This window comes from Amblyomma mixtum, chromosome 1 (genome assembly GCF_055824585.1).
Source record: "Amblyomma mixtum isolate Tamu chromosome 1, ASM5582458v1, whole genome shotgun sequence".
Lineage (NCBI taxonomy): Eukaryota > Metazoa > Arthropoda > Arachnida > Ixodida > Ixodidae > Amblyomma > Amblyomma mixtum.
In genome coordinates this window covers 213894570-213910922 of record NC_143012.1, presented here as the reverse complement: position 1 = coordinate 213910922, position 16353 = coordinate 213894570, and the positions used below count along the sequence as shown (strand labels likewise).

The 16353-nt window shown below is 46.3% G+C and overlaps 1 protein-coding gene across 6 annotated transcripts in view; it reads right to left on the bottom strand.

Moving 5' to 3' along the window:
• Positions 1-11321, bottom strand: part of LOC149370795 (cholecystokinin receptor type A-like) — a 183156-nt gene extending 171835 nt beyond the window's left edge. For all 6 annotated transcript variants that reach the window (XM_089563147.1, XM_089563130.1, XM_089563152.1 and 3 more), the window contains exon 1: positions 10748-11321. In XM_089563147.1, the coding sequence (XP_089419273.1) occupies positions 10748-11108 (361 nt within the window). In that variant the 5' untranslated portion in view covers positions 11109-11321. The remainder of the gene's footprint in view (positions 1-10747) is intronic.
• Positions 11322-16353: the final 5032 nt, after the last annotated feature.

The window sequence follows — 16353 nt, the reverse complement described above, 5'->3', positions numbered from 1 at the left end:
TGAAGAGTAGGAGCAAATGTGCACTATCTGGTAAAATCTTTTTTTAGAGAAATTTTTAATGAGGTTTCAAGAACTCAGTGTTCGGAAATCCTAGGAGGATGAAGTTTTTTACGTGGAAATTTTTCCGGCATAGAAAATTGAGGTGTTGTATAAAATTTATTCCAATCAAAGCAAGGCCGCTTGCAAGTGAGATTAAGTGCGGAGCCGTAAGGTAATAACATTAGAAATTGAAATAGTTTTTATTACACGACAATTATAAAAGAGAAATTTACGGATATCAAAAAACTGAACGATATCAGCTATCACTCCCAAGTGCATGCGACATACAGGGGCCTTGCAACGTTATGTATGCAGATGACGTCTCACTGTTATTCTCATCAAGCGCATGTGAAGATGTGATAAACGAGGCCAATAGGACACTAAGTACACTCCATCAGTGGTCCCTTAAGAATCTGTTGAAAATTAATGTAACTAAAACTAAGGCAATTATGTTCAAACCAAAAAATAAAAACGTTATTCTACCATGCGATCTTAAGCTAGGTTTGGAAACGATATAGGTTGTAGATAATATTAAGATATTAGGGGTTCATTTCAACAGCCAGCTAAGCTGGGACAATTATGTTAACGCTGTCATCAGTAAGCTTTCTCGTGTCACAGGTATCATTAACCGTTATCGTCACTTACTTCCATGCGAAGTTAAACTTCTACATAATTTGCTCTATATGTCCCAAGTGAACTATGCGCATTTAGTTTGGGGAACAACTACAGGTACCAATAAAATAAGATTTATGATTTACAGAAGAAGGCTCTGCGTGCAGTACTTAATGTCGGTTCTCATATAAACACATGCGATTTATTCCACCAGTTCAATGCCATAAAAGTATCTGAAATGTATAATGTTAGGCTAGCTGAAAGATACAAGACGGACATAAAACAAAATATAAATTACTTGCGTGACACGGCACACCTTTCACTAAATGTACAAGTTTATCCTAGCAGACACAGCGAACTGTGGCAGATTCCAACCTGCCGCACAATATATGGTACACATAGTCTAGCAAACACGTTGCCCCGTCTTCTAAATAAGTTTCAAACTGCACAAGTTGATCTTTCATGTGCATGCCGCCAAGTTATACAAGATGTATGTGCCACTTAAAGTTATACAAGATGTATGTGCCACTTTATAGATTCATTGCTTCTTTATCCCTTCACTGCTTCTTTATCTCTTTCGTTTCCGTATAGTGTTGACTTGATTTCAGTAACCGAATTCCTGTTGTTCGATGACGTGTATTTTTCTGTTTCCTTTTTTTGTTACCATTTTATGTTGTGCACTTCTTTCCTTGTCATTTTTCTAATATACGCAAAACCATTTTTGATAACTATTGTTTGCATTTTGAGATGCTGCTTGTTTAAAACATTTATGTTACCTGCTGCCCTGCAATGTAGGGGCCGAGGGGCACGTCAAGCCAAAATTTCTGGCTTTTTTCCCTCGGCCCTCACCATTTCTACATGGGAAAAAATAAATTGAAATTGAGCGTGTCAGATATCTGCAGAATGATCAGTTCGATTCTCGCTTTTCACGTAATGAAATTTCGACTTCCATCGTTTCCTTTCCTTCATCCCGTCTGATTACATCGCCTGAGCGGCTCAACCGCCGTTCTTCCCCGCAAATTGGTAGCCCCTTTTTATACAGGAAACCAGTTCCCGTTCCGCAACGTGAGAACCCAGAAGAAAAAATTCAATCTTGAGTGAAAGACGAACACATGAACAAGGTGAAATTTCGCGTGCGTCCCGCTGAAATGAAGTTCCGCAAGGTTCGCCGCTGTTCTTGGTTCTCACGTTGTCATCTTTTCCACCTTACTACTTACATAAATCCGCTTTCGAGCACTTTCAATATGAGGGATTAATTGCGAGAAGGCGTTCCTGCGTCGAAGTCATCGAAAGAAGCCCGGGTATGGCCGCAGGCCAGTGAAAATGTAATACTAGAGATGTTCCTAGTTCTTTTTCCATGGTACGCTAAGCACTAGAACAAGTCCCCCCCCCCCCCCCCCCCCCCCCAAAAAAAAAAAAAAAAAAAGCTTACAAAGAACAGCGCCAATGAGAGGACTGGTTGGTGAATATTTCAAGAAAGAGAAATACCGAAACAAAGCAGCGCACATACAAAACGCACTTGTTCCATTTGCAGCCGCAAATTGTTTTCGCTCTTGCTGAGACGATAGACGAATTGTCCGAAATAAGACAATTCGACCCACTCCAAGGAAGAACAGCATGTTACAACCTACAGGGTCTGTTCTGAAAGTAGTAGGACTCATTTTTTTTATAAAATTTATTCATGAGAACAGTACAAAAGATTGGAATTTTTCAAAGAAGCACCCTTCCGCACCTACACGCTGCTGCCAATGAGTTTTCCAGTTTTGGTACGCCTCCAGGAACGCCTGGATCAGAATGCTGTTTAGCTCCCTCGTCACGGCCTGTTGAACCGCCTCTACCGATCGGTGATGTTTCCCCTCGAGCGTCGATTTTATTCTCGGGAATATAAAAAAGTGTGGCGGATCCAAGTCAGGGCTGTAGGGAGGCTGAGGCAGCGTTGCCGCCTTGTGCTGGGCAAACAATCGGGGTCCTCATTCACATGATAAAGAATGTCCTGGCAGATCGCTTTCCGGTTGGCCTTTTGCTCCTTTGACAGCACTCCCGGCACCAACTTCGCGCACACTTTGCTCATGACTAAGTTTTCTGTCGCGATCTCAAAAACTTGGGTTTGAGGAATGCTCAAGTCATCAGCAATCATTCTGATACTCATCCGACGATCACTGTTCAGTAAATATTTCACTCGCTACACATTTTCGTTGGTCTTGCTGGTCGGAGGGCGTCTGGAGCGGTTGTCTTCCTCCCCTCTTTCCTTACCTTCTCGGAACAGCTTGTGCGACTCAAAAAACACCTGATCTACCCATGACAGCGTCACTCTAGGCCTCCTTAATCATTTCGTGAGTCTCTTTGCCAGTTTTACCAAGATTTACTCAAAATTTGATCGCGTATCGCTGATCCAGTAAACGCTCGATGATTCTGCGTGACGAGACGTTTCGACAGGGGTTCACAGTTCAAGCGACCTCCTCTCTTCAACGGCCGAAAGCCGACTGCCGATTTTCCCCAGCATTCCCAATATCCCCCTTCAACGATCCTGGACGCGCAGACCGCTGCTTGTCCGCCCGTTCGCCCAGGAAAAAACCACTCCTACTACTTTCAGAACAGACCCTGTTCGTATGCTTTACGCGGTGTACCAAGTTGACTTCGACCCGTTTCCACCTGCGTTTGAATGTGTTTAGCAGCGTTCCTCGATACGAAGTCGGCCAACGCGAAACGCTTGGCCAAATTTGGAAGAAGTAAATGGGCAGAAGCAATTTCTCCTGCTACCTATGGCAAGACGGCTACGCTGTTCTTGCCCTTTCCGTATATGAAGGACTTAGAACTTGTGTGGCGAAAGTAGGGTAGGGTATATCAGATAGAGAGAACGCATAAAGTGAAATTTCAAGGAAGGAACTTTATTTGTTGACTCTATTTACCACAGAGATGCTAAAACGTCGGGATAATTATCACGTATTTTCTATTTAGTTATTAAGCAAAGGTTTCCCATCCATAAATACGTCTCGTTGGCCACCGCTGTTGACGTGAAATACGGCGTCCTACCAAGGACTGCCTCTCTTCTCGAAGACGTCCGGAACCCGAGAAAGTGTTCTTGAGGAGAAATAGCACTAGCCTGTTGCTGCTTTTAACATGAGAGGTGAGAAAATGCGAGCCAAGAACGCGGAAAAGTCACACGTTTTGCTGTCTTACTCAAAGCAGCTCCGCTTCAATACCATGCATAAGAGCATAAGCTTTTTTCCCTTTATTTGGAAATGATGCTTTCAGGGGGTCCTATTGTTCTGGCCACAACGAATATTTCGGAAAGCGGAACAGAAACTGTACCTGTGTTCTGTGAGAAAAAAAACAACTAACTAATGGCGCTCTGTGCCCCTGAGTTTACCGAGGATAGGAACTAAACGCATTCCATGCCAGAAAAGGAAACGTACTTGAGCTAGAAAGGTAAGGAATCATCGAGCCCTGTAACCACCTTCCGAGTTTGTCTCTGCTTACCTGTTTGTAGTGAGGAAGGCGGGGGGGGGGGGGGGGGGGGGGGTTAGCGTAGGATGTCACCCCTTTACAAACTCAGGCGCGAAGACACAAGCCTAGGAAGTGTTGTAAGAGCACCTTGCAAAAATCAGAGAGAACTAGCTTGACAATCGCATGTCCCGCGTTTTATTCGTACAGTCAGGGACAAAAGTCTCCGGATCACGTGTTCCTGAAACGAAGCTTATAACTCTACTATCAGACAGCGGCTGGAGACCGCACTTACGAAAGAACAAAAATTTAACTTTTACCTCCGCAAGTGTGGTCTCTAGCCGCCGAATAATAGTAGAGTTATAAGCTTCGTATGAGGAACACGTGGTCCGGAGAATTTTGTCCCCGACTGTACGACCTGGAAGTTTAGATCGCCTTGTATTGTGTTGCATGAATTAGGACACCACGGGAGACGCAAAAAGGCGGGAAAAGAGTGTCATCTAAGTTAAAAGACCGGAATTTCCTCCTGGTTTTCAGGCTGCCTCTTCAAAAGACATCGGCAATAGCCTTCTTGCTTCACTTCTCCTTTGTGCAGGGAGAATAAATGGCTCTCCTGCACTGTCTTTACTGGTCGACAAAAGCATGTAAACGCGAGTAATATAGCACTGAAACGAAATTTAGAAACAAAAGGTCCTTTCGCGTCCGTAACGGTCGCGGCGAAATCGAATTGTGCTCGGATTCGGTGTCGTAAATAATTTAAACCGACTAGGTTACCACCGCTGCATTCAAGCGCAGAATGCTCTGTCTTTGAAAGAAACCAGGCGTCCAGGATACGTTGTGAAATCAGCCTGTTTACGACAAATGCAAAAGGAAGCAAGGCCTAAAAAAAGAAATTTTCATTGAGACGAAAGCGTCTTGACAGACTGAAAGCCTCATCTGAGAATTGGCGCTATTGTTGGAAACGTACAGTCGCTTTCAGCAGAGCTGAGCAGAAAGTCGGATTTCGTATTTTTCAAGTTGCCTTCAAAGTTGCTCTTTTCTTTCGAAATCTATTCGCACAAATTTGCAATTAACACCCGTAAGCTTCAAGCTCCACAGCTTCGGTTGCAATCAACTTTGCCCTTCTAACCAGCTTCAGCACTGCTTCTCCTGAAATAGCTGTAATCTTAGCTTGCAATTAAAGCCGTGCATTCGGTTGGATCGTTCCCTTGCTTCGCGAGGTCCCCCCTGCGAAGACTGAATAAAACGAGATTGCTGCGCACTGGAGGTGCCTAAGAAAAACATTAAAACGTTGTCCGACTCTGCAGTTGCCTGTTCTCTATTCACCGCATGAAAGGAAAGGATGCTGGCCTCTTCTGATGCTGTTACCTTGCGCGCCACTGTATGCTTTTGCGTGGAGCGAAGGCGAAAATGAATAAATAGAAATTCCGTGTTTCCTATTTTTTCTTTGTCGAAAAGTGGCCTTTTTTTTTCTTCTCGGGTAACAGACGAACCTTTTTTTCACGGCGTCCAGTTTGTTGATCATAATAATGAACGCTACGAGACAGAGCCTTTTTAACCCGAAACAACTACGAAAAGTTATCAAGTGCCATTTGTGCAATGTCAAGACTAGCCCTTCACCATACGGTGCAAAGAGCTGTAAAGAATGTTCCGGAGGAGTCCGAGAACAAATAGAAATAATGCGTGGTCACAAAGGGTTTTTCTGTTTCTTCTGCCATATTAATGACTACAGCAACTTGTTCCGGTTGGGCTTCGCGCTCAATGCTGTGAGATATGCCAGAGCGAACTTTAGTTGAGCAAAACGGTACTTTCGTGAGCTAGTCGGTAGATGTTCATCAGGTAAAGTCGCCGCGCGACTAATACAGGACGAAAGAAGTAGACAAACAGCAGCGAGGACGACTGAGGAGTGGTTTGTATATATTTGCGTGTTTTTTCACATTTTTCGTGTTTTTATTTACCGATGTTTTTGTCGTACGTAATCAATCTTCGTTGCAGTGACACGTGTTGGTTGTGGTCGTTTTTGACCTGTATGTTTCTTGACATCAATAAATATCATCAGTCGTGAGTCAGCACTGTGCCTGTCTATATTTTTTGCCCTGTAATAGACTCCCTTGCCTTTACTTGATTTAGTTGTGCTTTATTTGGACATTATAATGGACAGCTAAGCCCGTTATCGACATGAGTTTAGGATGAAAGTTGTTTATTATGCTCTCGAGCGCAGAGACTTTGCGGAAGAGTGCGTTTTATTCCATTCTAAAGGTTCGGTTGTACGGGATGAAGTATATATCCCGCCAACCTAGATTTCCTTAGGGTTCTGTCTGCTCAAATTGTCTCGTAATATTATACCCCACATAATGAAAGCAAGCTCCGAGCGTAAAAACAGTCGTATTCTGCCAAACGTCTGCCGCAGAATGTTCCGGTTGTCGTCACACGATTAAGCGTTTCGTGCACCATGAAATTAAAGGTTAAATTAGAGCCTAGCTCGCAACAGGGAATCGAACTGGCAACCTATAATCGGGGGCTGCATAAAAAAAAATCGTATCATGCGCTTTTCTGGAGTCGAAAACAATATCTGAAACTGTTACTGCGTCATCTCAATTCCTAAAAAAAAAAGAAAACAATTTTCGACTTGTCCGACGTACAAGGCATCGTGCCGAACGGGCAAGGGCGTTCTGTGGACTCCCTGCCAGCGCTCCAACACGTTGTCGCGTTCGATCTTACAGGCGAAGCTTAAGCGTGCTCAATTTTTTTTTTGTATCTAGTGCGCTTTTCTCCGAGCTCATTTTAAAAACCAGGCAGTTTTCCCAATTAGCCGAAGGCATCTTTAAAACAAAACCTGCATCTGTATACTTCTAGAGTGAATTTTACGCCAAGAAAAAGTTTGCGAGAGTAGCTGACTGTCTTGATTGGCCATGATGGATTTTCCAAAAATCTTGAGGTTAAGGAAAAGGGGCTTTCCCTTCACCCTCTCTTACCACCAGGAATGTAAACTTGCCATCAGCAAGCTTAGACAGAAAGCGCACTAAGCAAAGTTCCTGTCACCCTAGCCGCGCCTGCTGCAAAGCACATCCCGCGCTTGTCCGGATGTAGTGGCTACCTTTAAGCCCTCCATACCACCATTTTCCCGCTCTTGCTAGGCTCAGTAATAGGGCGCCGCTTACATTAATGTCATTTTGGGAACGTAAGTTATAAATCCCGGAAAGAAGGTAACGAAATGCGAAACGAGCAATGCAGTCCATCCAAAGCATGCACCGTGAATACAAAAATGAACAAATATAGCTGCACCCTAATGCACGGTAGTGGAAAAAACAACAAAGTAATCAAATGTGGCACAATTCATGGCCTTATGTCAAACTGAACTGCGGGGCAGGATATTCAAACAGAAAGCAAAATGATGAACTTTGGCAACCGATGAGGCCCACTACTTCAAGGAACTTGCAACCAGAAATTCGATTCAGAAAATCTAACCGTTTCCCGCAGATGATTCTAAGGTCACATATAAATTTCAGGACTTAGTCACGAAACACAAATACACCGACACAGACGGGGGAAAAAATTACCGACGATTACGTTACTTCCTAATGCGAAATTTGAGCGCAGCAAATAAGCTGTTTCACCTTTTCGATAATGAGTCAACCCCAGCTGCGGAGTTGGTTTCAGGGACAACGCCGCCGATGCCGACACAAACAATATGATACCCTCGCTTCCGCAGCGCTAAGAACTAGGTCTAGCCGTGGGAAGGTGGTCACGTATTCGTCGACGTGCCGGGGCCTACGTGAAATAACCGGCGCGTCGGCAACTGAAGAGCACCCTATCCGCCACACAAGAACAGGGGGGGGGGACCCTTTTCTCCTCTTTCTGCATGGCGGCGACGGTGTTCTATGCAGTCACGTTATCTTGACTCTCTAGCGGCGTCAGCGGCATCCAGCGGTATCAGTCGGTCGCTGCTAGCGCTGGGGGGATGAAAGGGGGGCGGAGCTGGTTACGAGGCCGACGACAACGCCGACGACGACGCGAAACCCAGGAACGGACGCCAAAGAGCTGCGCTCTAAAACGAAGCTTTCTTGATATTAATACTGAAGGGGGCACAAAACAACCCGTCTGGCGCGGCCTACGTGCATACGGGCATGTGCTCAAAGCCACTAAGTCTCACAAGCAAAAAGGATTGAAGGAAAGAAAAGGTTATCCGGAGACGCCCTTAGGCGTTCTGAAGAAAATGCATTTTGTGCGTGCATTTCCCCAGCCTGGTACGATCAAACCGCAGTTTACTGCCTTAAGGATCATTGCTACTGGCGCATTTTCTACCGGGCGCTAAACTATTCCTGGAAAGCGAGAAAGGAGAAACGCGGTGTTTTTGTTCATTCGGTTTTTCTATTCAGTCCATGAGTGCATCCTGTGCGAATGCCTAGCCATATGTGGAAAGCAAAATAAAGAAAAAGAGTTTGCAAACAAGCGGTGCTAGCCGACCTAGCCTCTTGAGACTGACGCCAGTGTATGTACGTAACCACATCGAAATTGCATCAAGCATTATTCTCCGTGGTAATTACACTGCATGGTCTCAAAAAAGTAAGTGCTGAGTGAGTTCAAATACGAGGGTTTGCGGTACGATGCGTGACATCGCAGTCTGCCTTTGTAGCTTCAGAACTGCGGAATGGGTACATTGACTGCTTACAAATGAGTAGTACTGTTTCGCGCTTAGAGCGCCTCACAGCATTCGTGTTAGAACAAAAGACATTGCCCGAACATCGTGGGAACGCACGCACTGAACCGAACCCGTAGAGGGCAATAGAAAGCACTAGCCTAATTGCGTCTACTCTTGCAGCAACCTCATGCGTTTCGAGCCCGGAGTAGGAGAAGGTGCATCGGGAACACTTCACTGTCTAGCGATCGAAGTCGGGGCCCGTTCGACTGACGCATTTTCACTACGTAGTGAGCGCCATTGAACACCTTTTTTAAGGACGTTTTATTGTCATGCGTGCTTAGCCACTCTGTAAGACGATTTCAGGAAAGTGAAAGAGAAATGCAGTGAAAGTTTTAACTGGTTAATGATCGATATCAGAACATTAACAATTTCTCCATGAAGAAACCTCTGTTAAGTATGGTTATGTGAATGCCTCCACATTGAGAAGCTGATGATGCCGCGAGTAAAGTTACGAACTTATGAATAGCCGAAACAAGACACCTCATTGGTTACATCAAAGTCATTTCGGTTAAGTCTGTCGCAAGATGTTTCGTGTCGAGGCCGACTATGCTGCCAGGGGAGGAAAATCCCCGTCGTGGGCTGAAACGACACAAGTCCTCGGCTCGCTGCGCCTGTAGCTTTTTCCCGCTGCTAGATGCTTCGCACGTCGCAGTTCTTATCACGCATTGCATCGCTGTCAGGGCGGAAAAACCGCAAGCAGAAACTGGCTGCCAGGGGGAGTCGAAGTGAGTGAACGAACGAGGCCGCAGGCCTTAACGCCACTGAAAGCGTTGACTGGAATAGGAATTTCGCTCCATTGCCAAATTCTCACGTCGACAATGCACGCATAAGACGAAGTGAAGTTCGATCTGCAAACTCATCTCATAAGCGAACATGGGCTTGCACCTAGGAACGAAGTTCATCATCAGGTACTAAAAAAAACCCGACTCAAGTCGATGCATGTGCCAGCGTGCGTGCAGTGGACACACACACCTTTGCTGTGATAAACGCTGCCGTAGTGCGGCAGCGTATTGCGAAATATGCTTTTATGTTGCAGCCATCACTGCGTTCAGTGCACCTTCTTGCATTGTACGGAAATGCACGAACAGCGAATGCAAGCATTTTGTCTCGTTCATCTCTTTGCTTATGTCTTTGTCGCAGGCGAATGACGCAGTTCATATTCTGGATATTCGCAGACTTTTCTGTTATTTTAAGACTTTCAATTAATAACTACTATTCTAGCGCGCGCCTGAAGATTCAGCGATGAGAAAGAAATTTTCACTGAAAAAAAAAAAACATACGACTCTTGTTGCATGCAACAATACAGCCCTGTAATAATATCTTCTGCATAGTAGTGGCACGTCACCGTAATACTGTAATTTTTGTCAATTTTCACGAACTTTTGGTATCAATCTCAAAAACGATACGTTCAGTGCATACATGGAAAAGATGGTGCCACACGCAATATAACACGCACACTGCTTACTGCAGCGGGCTACAAAACGAAAGAGTAAAACAAAACTAACACACCACCCGTCAGTTCAGAAGAACGTGTTTCTGCTGAAAGGCGCGCGCACATGATGCATTGTGAACGTGACAGCCAAGCACGGTGGGAAAGCTGTTAGCGTGGTATGAAGTGTACTAAATTTTCTTTGGATAAAGCTCGGAGACTTTACATGTGACGAGTCTTTCACGGTGTGGAGCCTTCACAACTCGACCCATACGACGGTGCTCTTGAACCGCCAAAGCTCCGTGTCTGCAATTTTCAAAGCTTCCGAAGCTCATCTTTGCATGCAAAGAATGATTTTCCAGAACACACTATTCGGTCAACATGCTTCCACAGAGGAATACGAGATTGATAAACAGGATCTCCTGCCCACGATGAAAAAACACGTGCATATACAGCACACAATACCAGCGTGAAATTAAAAAAAAAGAAAGTGAAATAGTTAAAAAAAAAAAGGAACGCACCTTGAAGGTAAGGTATGAGCTTGCACATGGCTCCGCCAAGCACAAAATTCCTGAGGATGCTGCCCACCAGCGTAGTGGGCATGCAGAATACTCCCAGCAGCAGGTCGCTGACGGCAAGGTTGAGCAAGAACACATTGGTCACGGTTCGCATGCGCCTGCGCTGCACCAGAGTGATGATCACCAGCGAGTTCCCCACCACAGCACACACGAATATGATGGCGTACAGCAAAATCCTGAAGGCCGTCTCGAAGCTGATGCCCGTCCAACAACTACCCGCGACAGCAGCTTCAGCCGTTGCGTTGTCGGACAGGAGCGCGTCCGCGCTGAGATTAGTCTCCATGCCGCGGCACACAGTACTCATCCCAAAAACTTTCACAACTCGCTGTCAGAACAGCGACACAAAAGAAGCGCCCGCGCTTTCCTTCAGCATCATCGCGACAAGCGCGCGCTCCGACGCGCGTACGACTGGCGCTGCGTGTAGCGCGTGGCCCAGGCGGCGCCGTCAAGAACAAGCTTAACGCCAGAGCGTGCCACACCGATCGCGCCGGGACGCCAACAAGCTCGCGCACGCGGACCCACGCCGCGCCAGATGACGAGGAGGACGCTTTCGCCCATGGAGCCACGCGCGCGCGGGCGTGTGGGTGTTCAAGGAGCTAGCGCCATCTATGAGGCGACGCGTCGCCGATACCCCGCTCAACGGCAGCGCTCTGCCGCCTTCGCGCGTAGTAGTATTTTGCCGCGGGGAGCTGCCGGGGTTGCTCCCTTGCACGCGTCGGGTTCTTGCGGGGAAAGTTTTTTGTTGGCACCGTCCCCCGGTCCCGAGCGCGCCTGCGGCGTTAAGAAACTTCGACCGCTTCCGCGGTCGCTCTCGCGAATCTCCGAAGGTGCTGGTAGGGGCAATAAATTATCGTAGCCCCTATTCTCTCTCTCTTCCCTTCGACCTCTTCTCTCAAACATTTAGTTGAATTCCTCCGCGCGCAATGTCCGTCGCTGGCTCAATCGCTACTGGCTGCTATCTGGCTAGAGCGGTTGAGTAAGGCAGGGCGAGCCCGCTTCGGTGTCCCAAGTAGCAAAGGTGCATTCTCCAAGGAAAAAAAAAAACGAATATAAAAACGCGCAGGGCTTTCCTTCATGCAGGTTTCGAGCGAAGCGAGGGGCCAATAAGAGTGCAAGTAAGTAATCAGTTATAGGAAAACCCCCGCGCCATGGCTTAGACCTAATGGTGCCGCCGAAAAGGTGCAGCGAATGTTGGTGTCATAAATTTCGCGCCTCCGCCAAGCGTACAAATTGAAGTTGCTCGTTTGTGCTCTGCGACACGGAGGGTACGCCGTGAGACGTTTCCACCATAACTTTTGTCCGTTAGCAGCCAAACAAACATTCGGTATATCCTAGGTTCAAAAACCAAAATTCGCTATATCTAATGTGGTACCTTTTATAGGTGCGCTATATCCGGGATGAACACAACAATTTTGTAACATATAAAGTTAGACACGGAAGTTCGTTATATCCGAGGTGAACGCACTAAAGTTCGTAATAACCGTGGTAAGCACACGAAAATGAGTTATAACGGACGTGGCATGCCTAGCTTCGTTATATCCGTAATAGCATGCACAGTTCGTTTAGATGAGAGGTCTCAAGCTAATATTGCTATGCGGGTTGAATCAAGGAAATTTCGTCTCCCGCGGGCTAGATGCCGGAAAATAACGAAAAGTGGGGAGCAGGAGGAGGATGAAAACTTTTATTTCTATTTACAGTGAGAGGTCGATGGGTCGAGCCGGAATGGCCCGCCCCTTACAAACACTAGGAGGGATCCCTAGTCCGGGATCCATGTAGCTTCCGCAGCGGCCCGGGCTCTAGCTACCGATGCCTGTTGGGCTTGGAGTTCGAAGCAGCCGCGCAGGGCAGCTTCCCAGTCCTCTGGAGTGGGGTGGAGGTGGGGGGTGGGTAGGCAGGATTTGAAGGGCATGCCCACACCATGTGGCAGGTGTCCGAAAACTCCTCCTCACATTGCGGGCACGCGCTTGAGAAAGAAGAATTGAAGTGCTTAAGTGCTGCCGGGCACAGTAGAGTATTGGTATAGAGGCGGAGAAGCCAGCGCTCCTACCCCCTGGTGAGGCCTTTACAGGGAGGAGGATAGAGGCCATGAAAGGTTTGTTAAAGAGAAGTGATCTCTCTAAAGGTGGCGGCCGGATTGAAATTGAATTCCGGATCTGACTGCGGATGAGGCAATGCCCGGTGAGCAAGCGCGCGGGCCGCACCGTCCGCTGGCTCGTTCCCCCTCAAGACCCGCATGAGCCGCAGCCCACACGATGGTACGATGAGTCGGAAACCCTGTGTATACGCATGCGTGGAGGATTTTGAAAGCACGGTCTGGAATATACCGTTGCTCAATTTTGCGGCAGGCGCCCCTGGAGTCCGTAATAATGACTCGGGACTCTGGATCTACGCCAGCCAGTGCAATGGCGATCTCTTCCGCAAATGTAATGTTTGGGGCACGGAAAGTAAGGCCCTCTTCAAAATAGCATTTCTTTTTAGGGTACGGGGTGTGAATAGCGCCAATCTTGCTGTGGGTTAAACAAAAAGAACTACAAGGATAACAGACCTCGTCATAAAGAATTTGTATTTTTAATCGTAGGAATTACTCGAGTTCTAAGCGGTGTGACAATGTTTTGCAGCGACAAGGGTGCAAATTACCGACGTTTGGTCTCTTGCGCAGACGCTTCGCATGGTGGCTCTGAGGTGGTAACATGTCCATCATCCTTTAGCTCTGACAAGATTTGTTCAGTTCCAATAAAGAGAAGAGGTGCTCTCATATGTACGTGCTCCCGAACATGGCCGCGGTGCTTATGCCCAGAATTCTTGAACAAAAATTTTGACTATTATAAACTTGTAAGGTACTGTTATGGAAATAATGAAGGTAACGGTCCATTCTTCCTATGTGTAGCAAAACATTTCCTTTAAAAGTTTTCTATCGGTCGCATCGAGAAGTTGAGACTGCCATAGAAAACGAATCGGGAACGCGGGCTGCTGAAGTGGTTCAGTGGTTACGACGCTCGGCTGCTGGCCCGAAAGACGCGGGTTCGATCCTGGCCGTGGCAGTCGAATTTCGATGAAGGCGAAATTCCAAAGGCCGTGTACTTTGTGATGTCGTTTCAAGTTAAAGAACCCCAGGTGGTCGAAATTTCCGGAGCCCTTCATTACAGCGTCCCTCATAGCCTGAGATGCTTTGGGACGTTAAACCCCACAAACCAATTTTGGAATAAATACCTGTGACGATGAGAAAAACGTCGATAGCAAAAAATGGAAGTTTGTCGATGGGAGACCAGCGTATATATTGTTATATTCAAATGTTCAATATATGAGAAAAATTGTTCGTAAACTCTTGCCACGTCATAAGTGCTTTTACCCAGAATTGTTGGGTAAGTGTTGCTTGGTTCCGCAGGGTTGCAAAAATCATCTGTCTAAAAGAATTTAAAACTCGGGGCACCTATGTCTACGAACTTCTGTCGTAATGTGGTGCTTGCTTGAAGTTCAGTAAGCTCCATTTGCAACTGGGGCTTAACATCGCTAACCCGCACTGATGAGGGTACAGGGAAATTTTCTAACTCTTGGAAGATGCTACGGATGTCGAAACCGAATTTAGAATTCTTCCTCGAGATAGACAAGCAAACATCGCAAGATTCTTTGGCAGCGTGCCTTAGTGGCTTCAGGGTTAGACAGTGGTCCAGCTAATTGGCGATTAACTGGAGCAGCCAGAGAGTAATTTGGCCAGAAATGCACGCAAGTCCGCGCTGCTTTTCGTTATTATTTTTTTCCCCTGATTCACGATGTTCAGGTTATCACAGATGTCTGGAGAAATGCAAGACAACGAAGCGACTTCTGTTTTGTCGGCACAGCAATTGGCTTACTTTTCTCCTGCAAGAAGCTGTCGATTACCTCTCTGGGGTAAAAAAAAAAAATCTCTTGAACACTTTTCCGCGGCTCGACCAGCTCACGTCCTTGTGATATGGGATCTTCTAATGATTTCATTCTTATAGCAGAGCGGTGAACTGGTGGTGGTTGAGCGCTCTTTAACGAATGAAGTCCACTGCGCCCAACACAAAATGACTGATTCTATATTCAATCTCTTGCTGCATAGTGCTTCTTGATTTAAGTGGTATGCACCCCCACAGAATGTTCAGTGACTCCGCGCCCTTCAAGCTTCGTTCGCAAACGTTGTAATGCTTCGCACAATTGATGTAGCACCGTCGATTCCCACTATCCGCTCCCACTCTAAGCAGATGCGCTCGACGACTCCTCTAAGCACAGAAATAATGTCCACTTTTGAAGTGACTACTTTCATCGGAGCAATGTCCAGTAGTTCTTCTGTCGCGATCTTGGCAATGTCCAGTAGTTTTTCTGTCACGTTGAGATTTTCGCGAACTCTTCCATTAAAGATGGCACATTGGGCGTTCGCTGTAATGTCAGTTCTTTCGTAAATGTCGGAATAAAATTCTTCGAAGTCCCGACGTCCGTTCGTTGAGGCGTTTTCAATGCGGACCTACATCAGTGATTCTCTCCGCACCCGTATTGGGGGAAAGGCCCATCTTTTAGAATTCGTTTTCCATGCTGGGATTGATAGCGCGTGCGGCTTCAAGCAAGCCGTTCTTCAGAAATAACCCATCGGCGAAAGGTTCCTCATAGTTTGTAGTTTGATAGAAAACAATGAAGCTTGTTCACATCGTTTCTTCCGCTGTTTTGGCAGACTTCAGATAAATTCTTGCTGTTTTGCGAGTGACTCCAACAGTTGGTCCACTTTGTCGTCACGCATCTTTGCAATTAGTGTACCGTACTTGTCATGAAGACAAGACATGAAGTTTTGTCGTACGTTGTATTCCTTCAGCAGAGACACAGTCTTACGGCAGATTGAACATGTCATATTCTCCCGTGACTCAGTGAAAAGATACGTGTGTTCCCAGGTGAGGTTGCAAACGCCTCTTCTCTTCAACGTTTCGTTTCGTTGAAGCCTCTGAATGCGACATTTCAACACGGAACTAACATAGCTACCCAAATGTCTCAAAGGGTAAGAGAAACAGAAAAATCCCTCCGCCGAAAAGTAGGCGTAGTATGCGGATGAATGGATTGGAGCGCCACCTTTGAAACGGGGCGGTGGCAATGGCCACCATGCTCAGCTTTTTATTTCTTTATTTTTGTTCAACTGTGTTGTAAATTCTCATTAATATTCGCCATTTTCTTTCACTACTGTTTCCTACACTTCTAACCTTATGTCACCTCTCTGCTTTACAGCCACCACTCTTCCAATCGCGTTTTGCTAACTTCCACCGCGGATTTATTTACATGACCATTGTTATTTTTATACCCTAGGGCCTCAGGAAGAGTGACTGCGACTCCATCGACATTCGGATCGATGCCATCACATTTGAGTAGGAGGTGTTCAATTGTTTGTACCGATATACCACACACAGCACATGTGTCATCATCTTCGTTAATGTCTTTTTTTTTGTAGCTGCGCGTTCTAAAACACCCTGAACTGCGTAGGAAACTGCCCCTTGAGTTATCATAGAAAAATTATTTCCTGATCTGCCTTTCCCACTATCGATATAGTT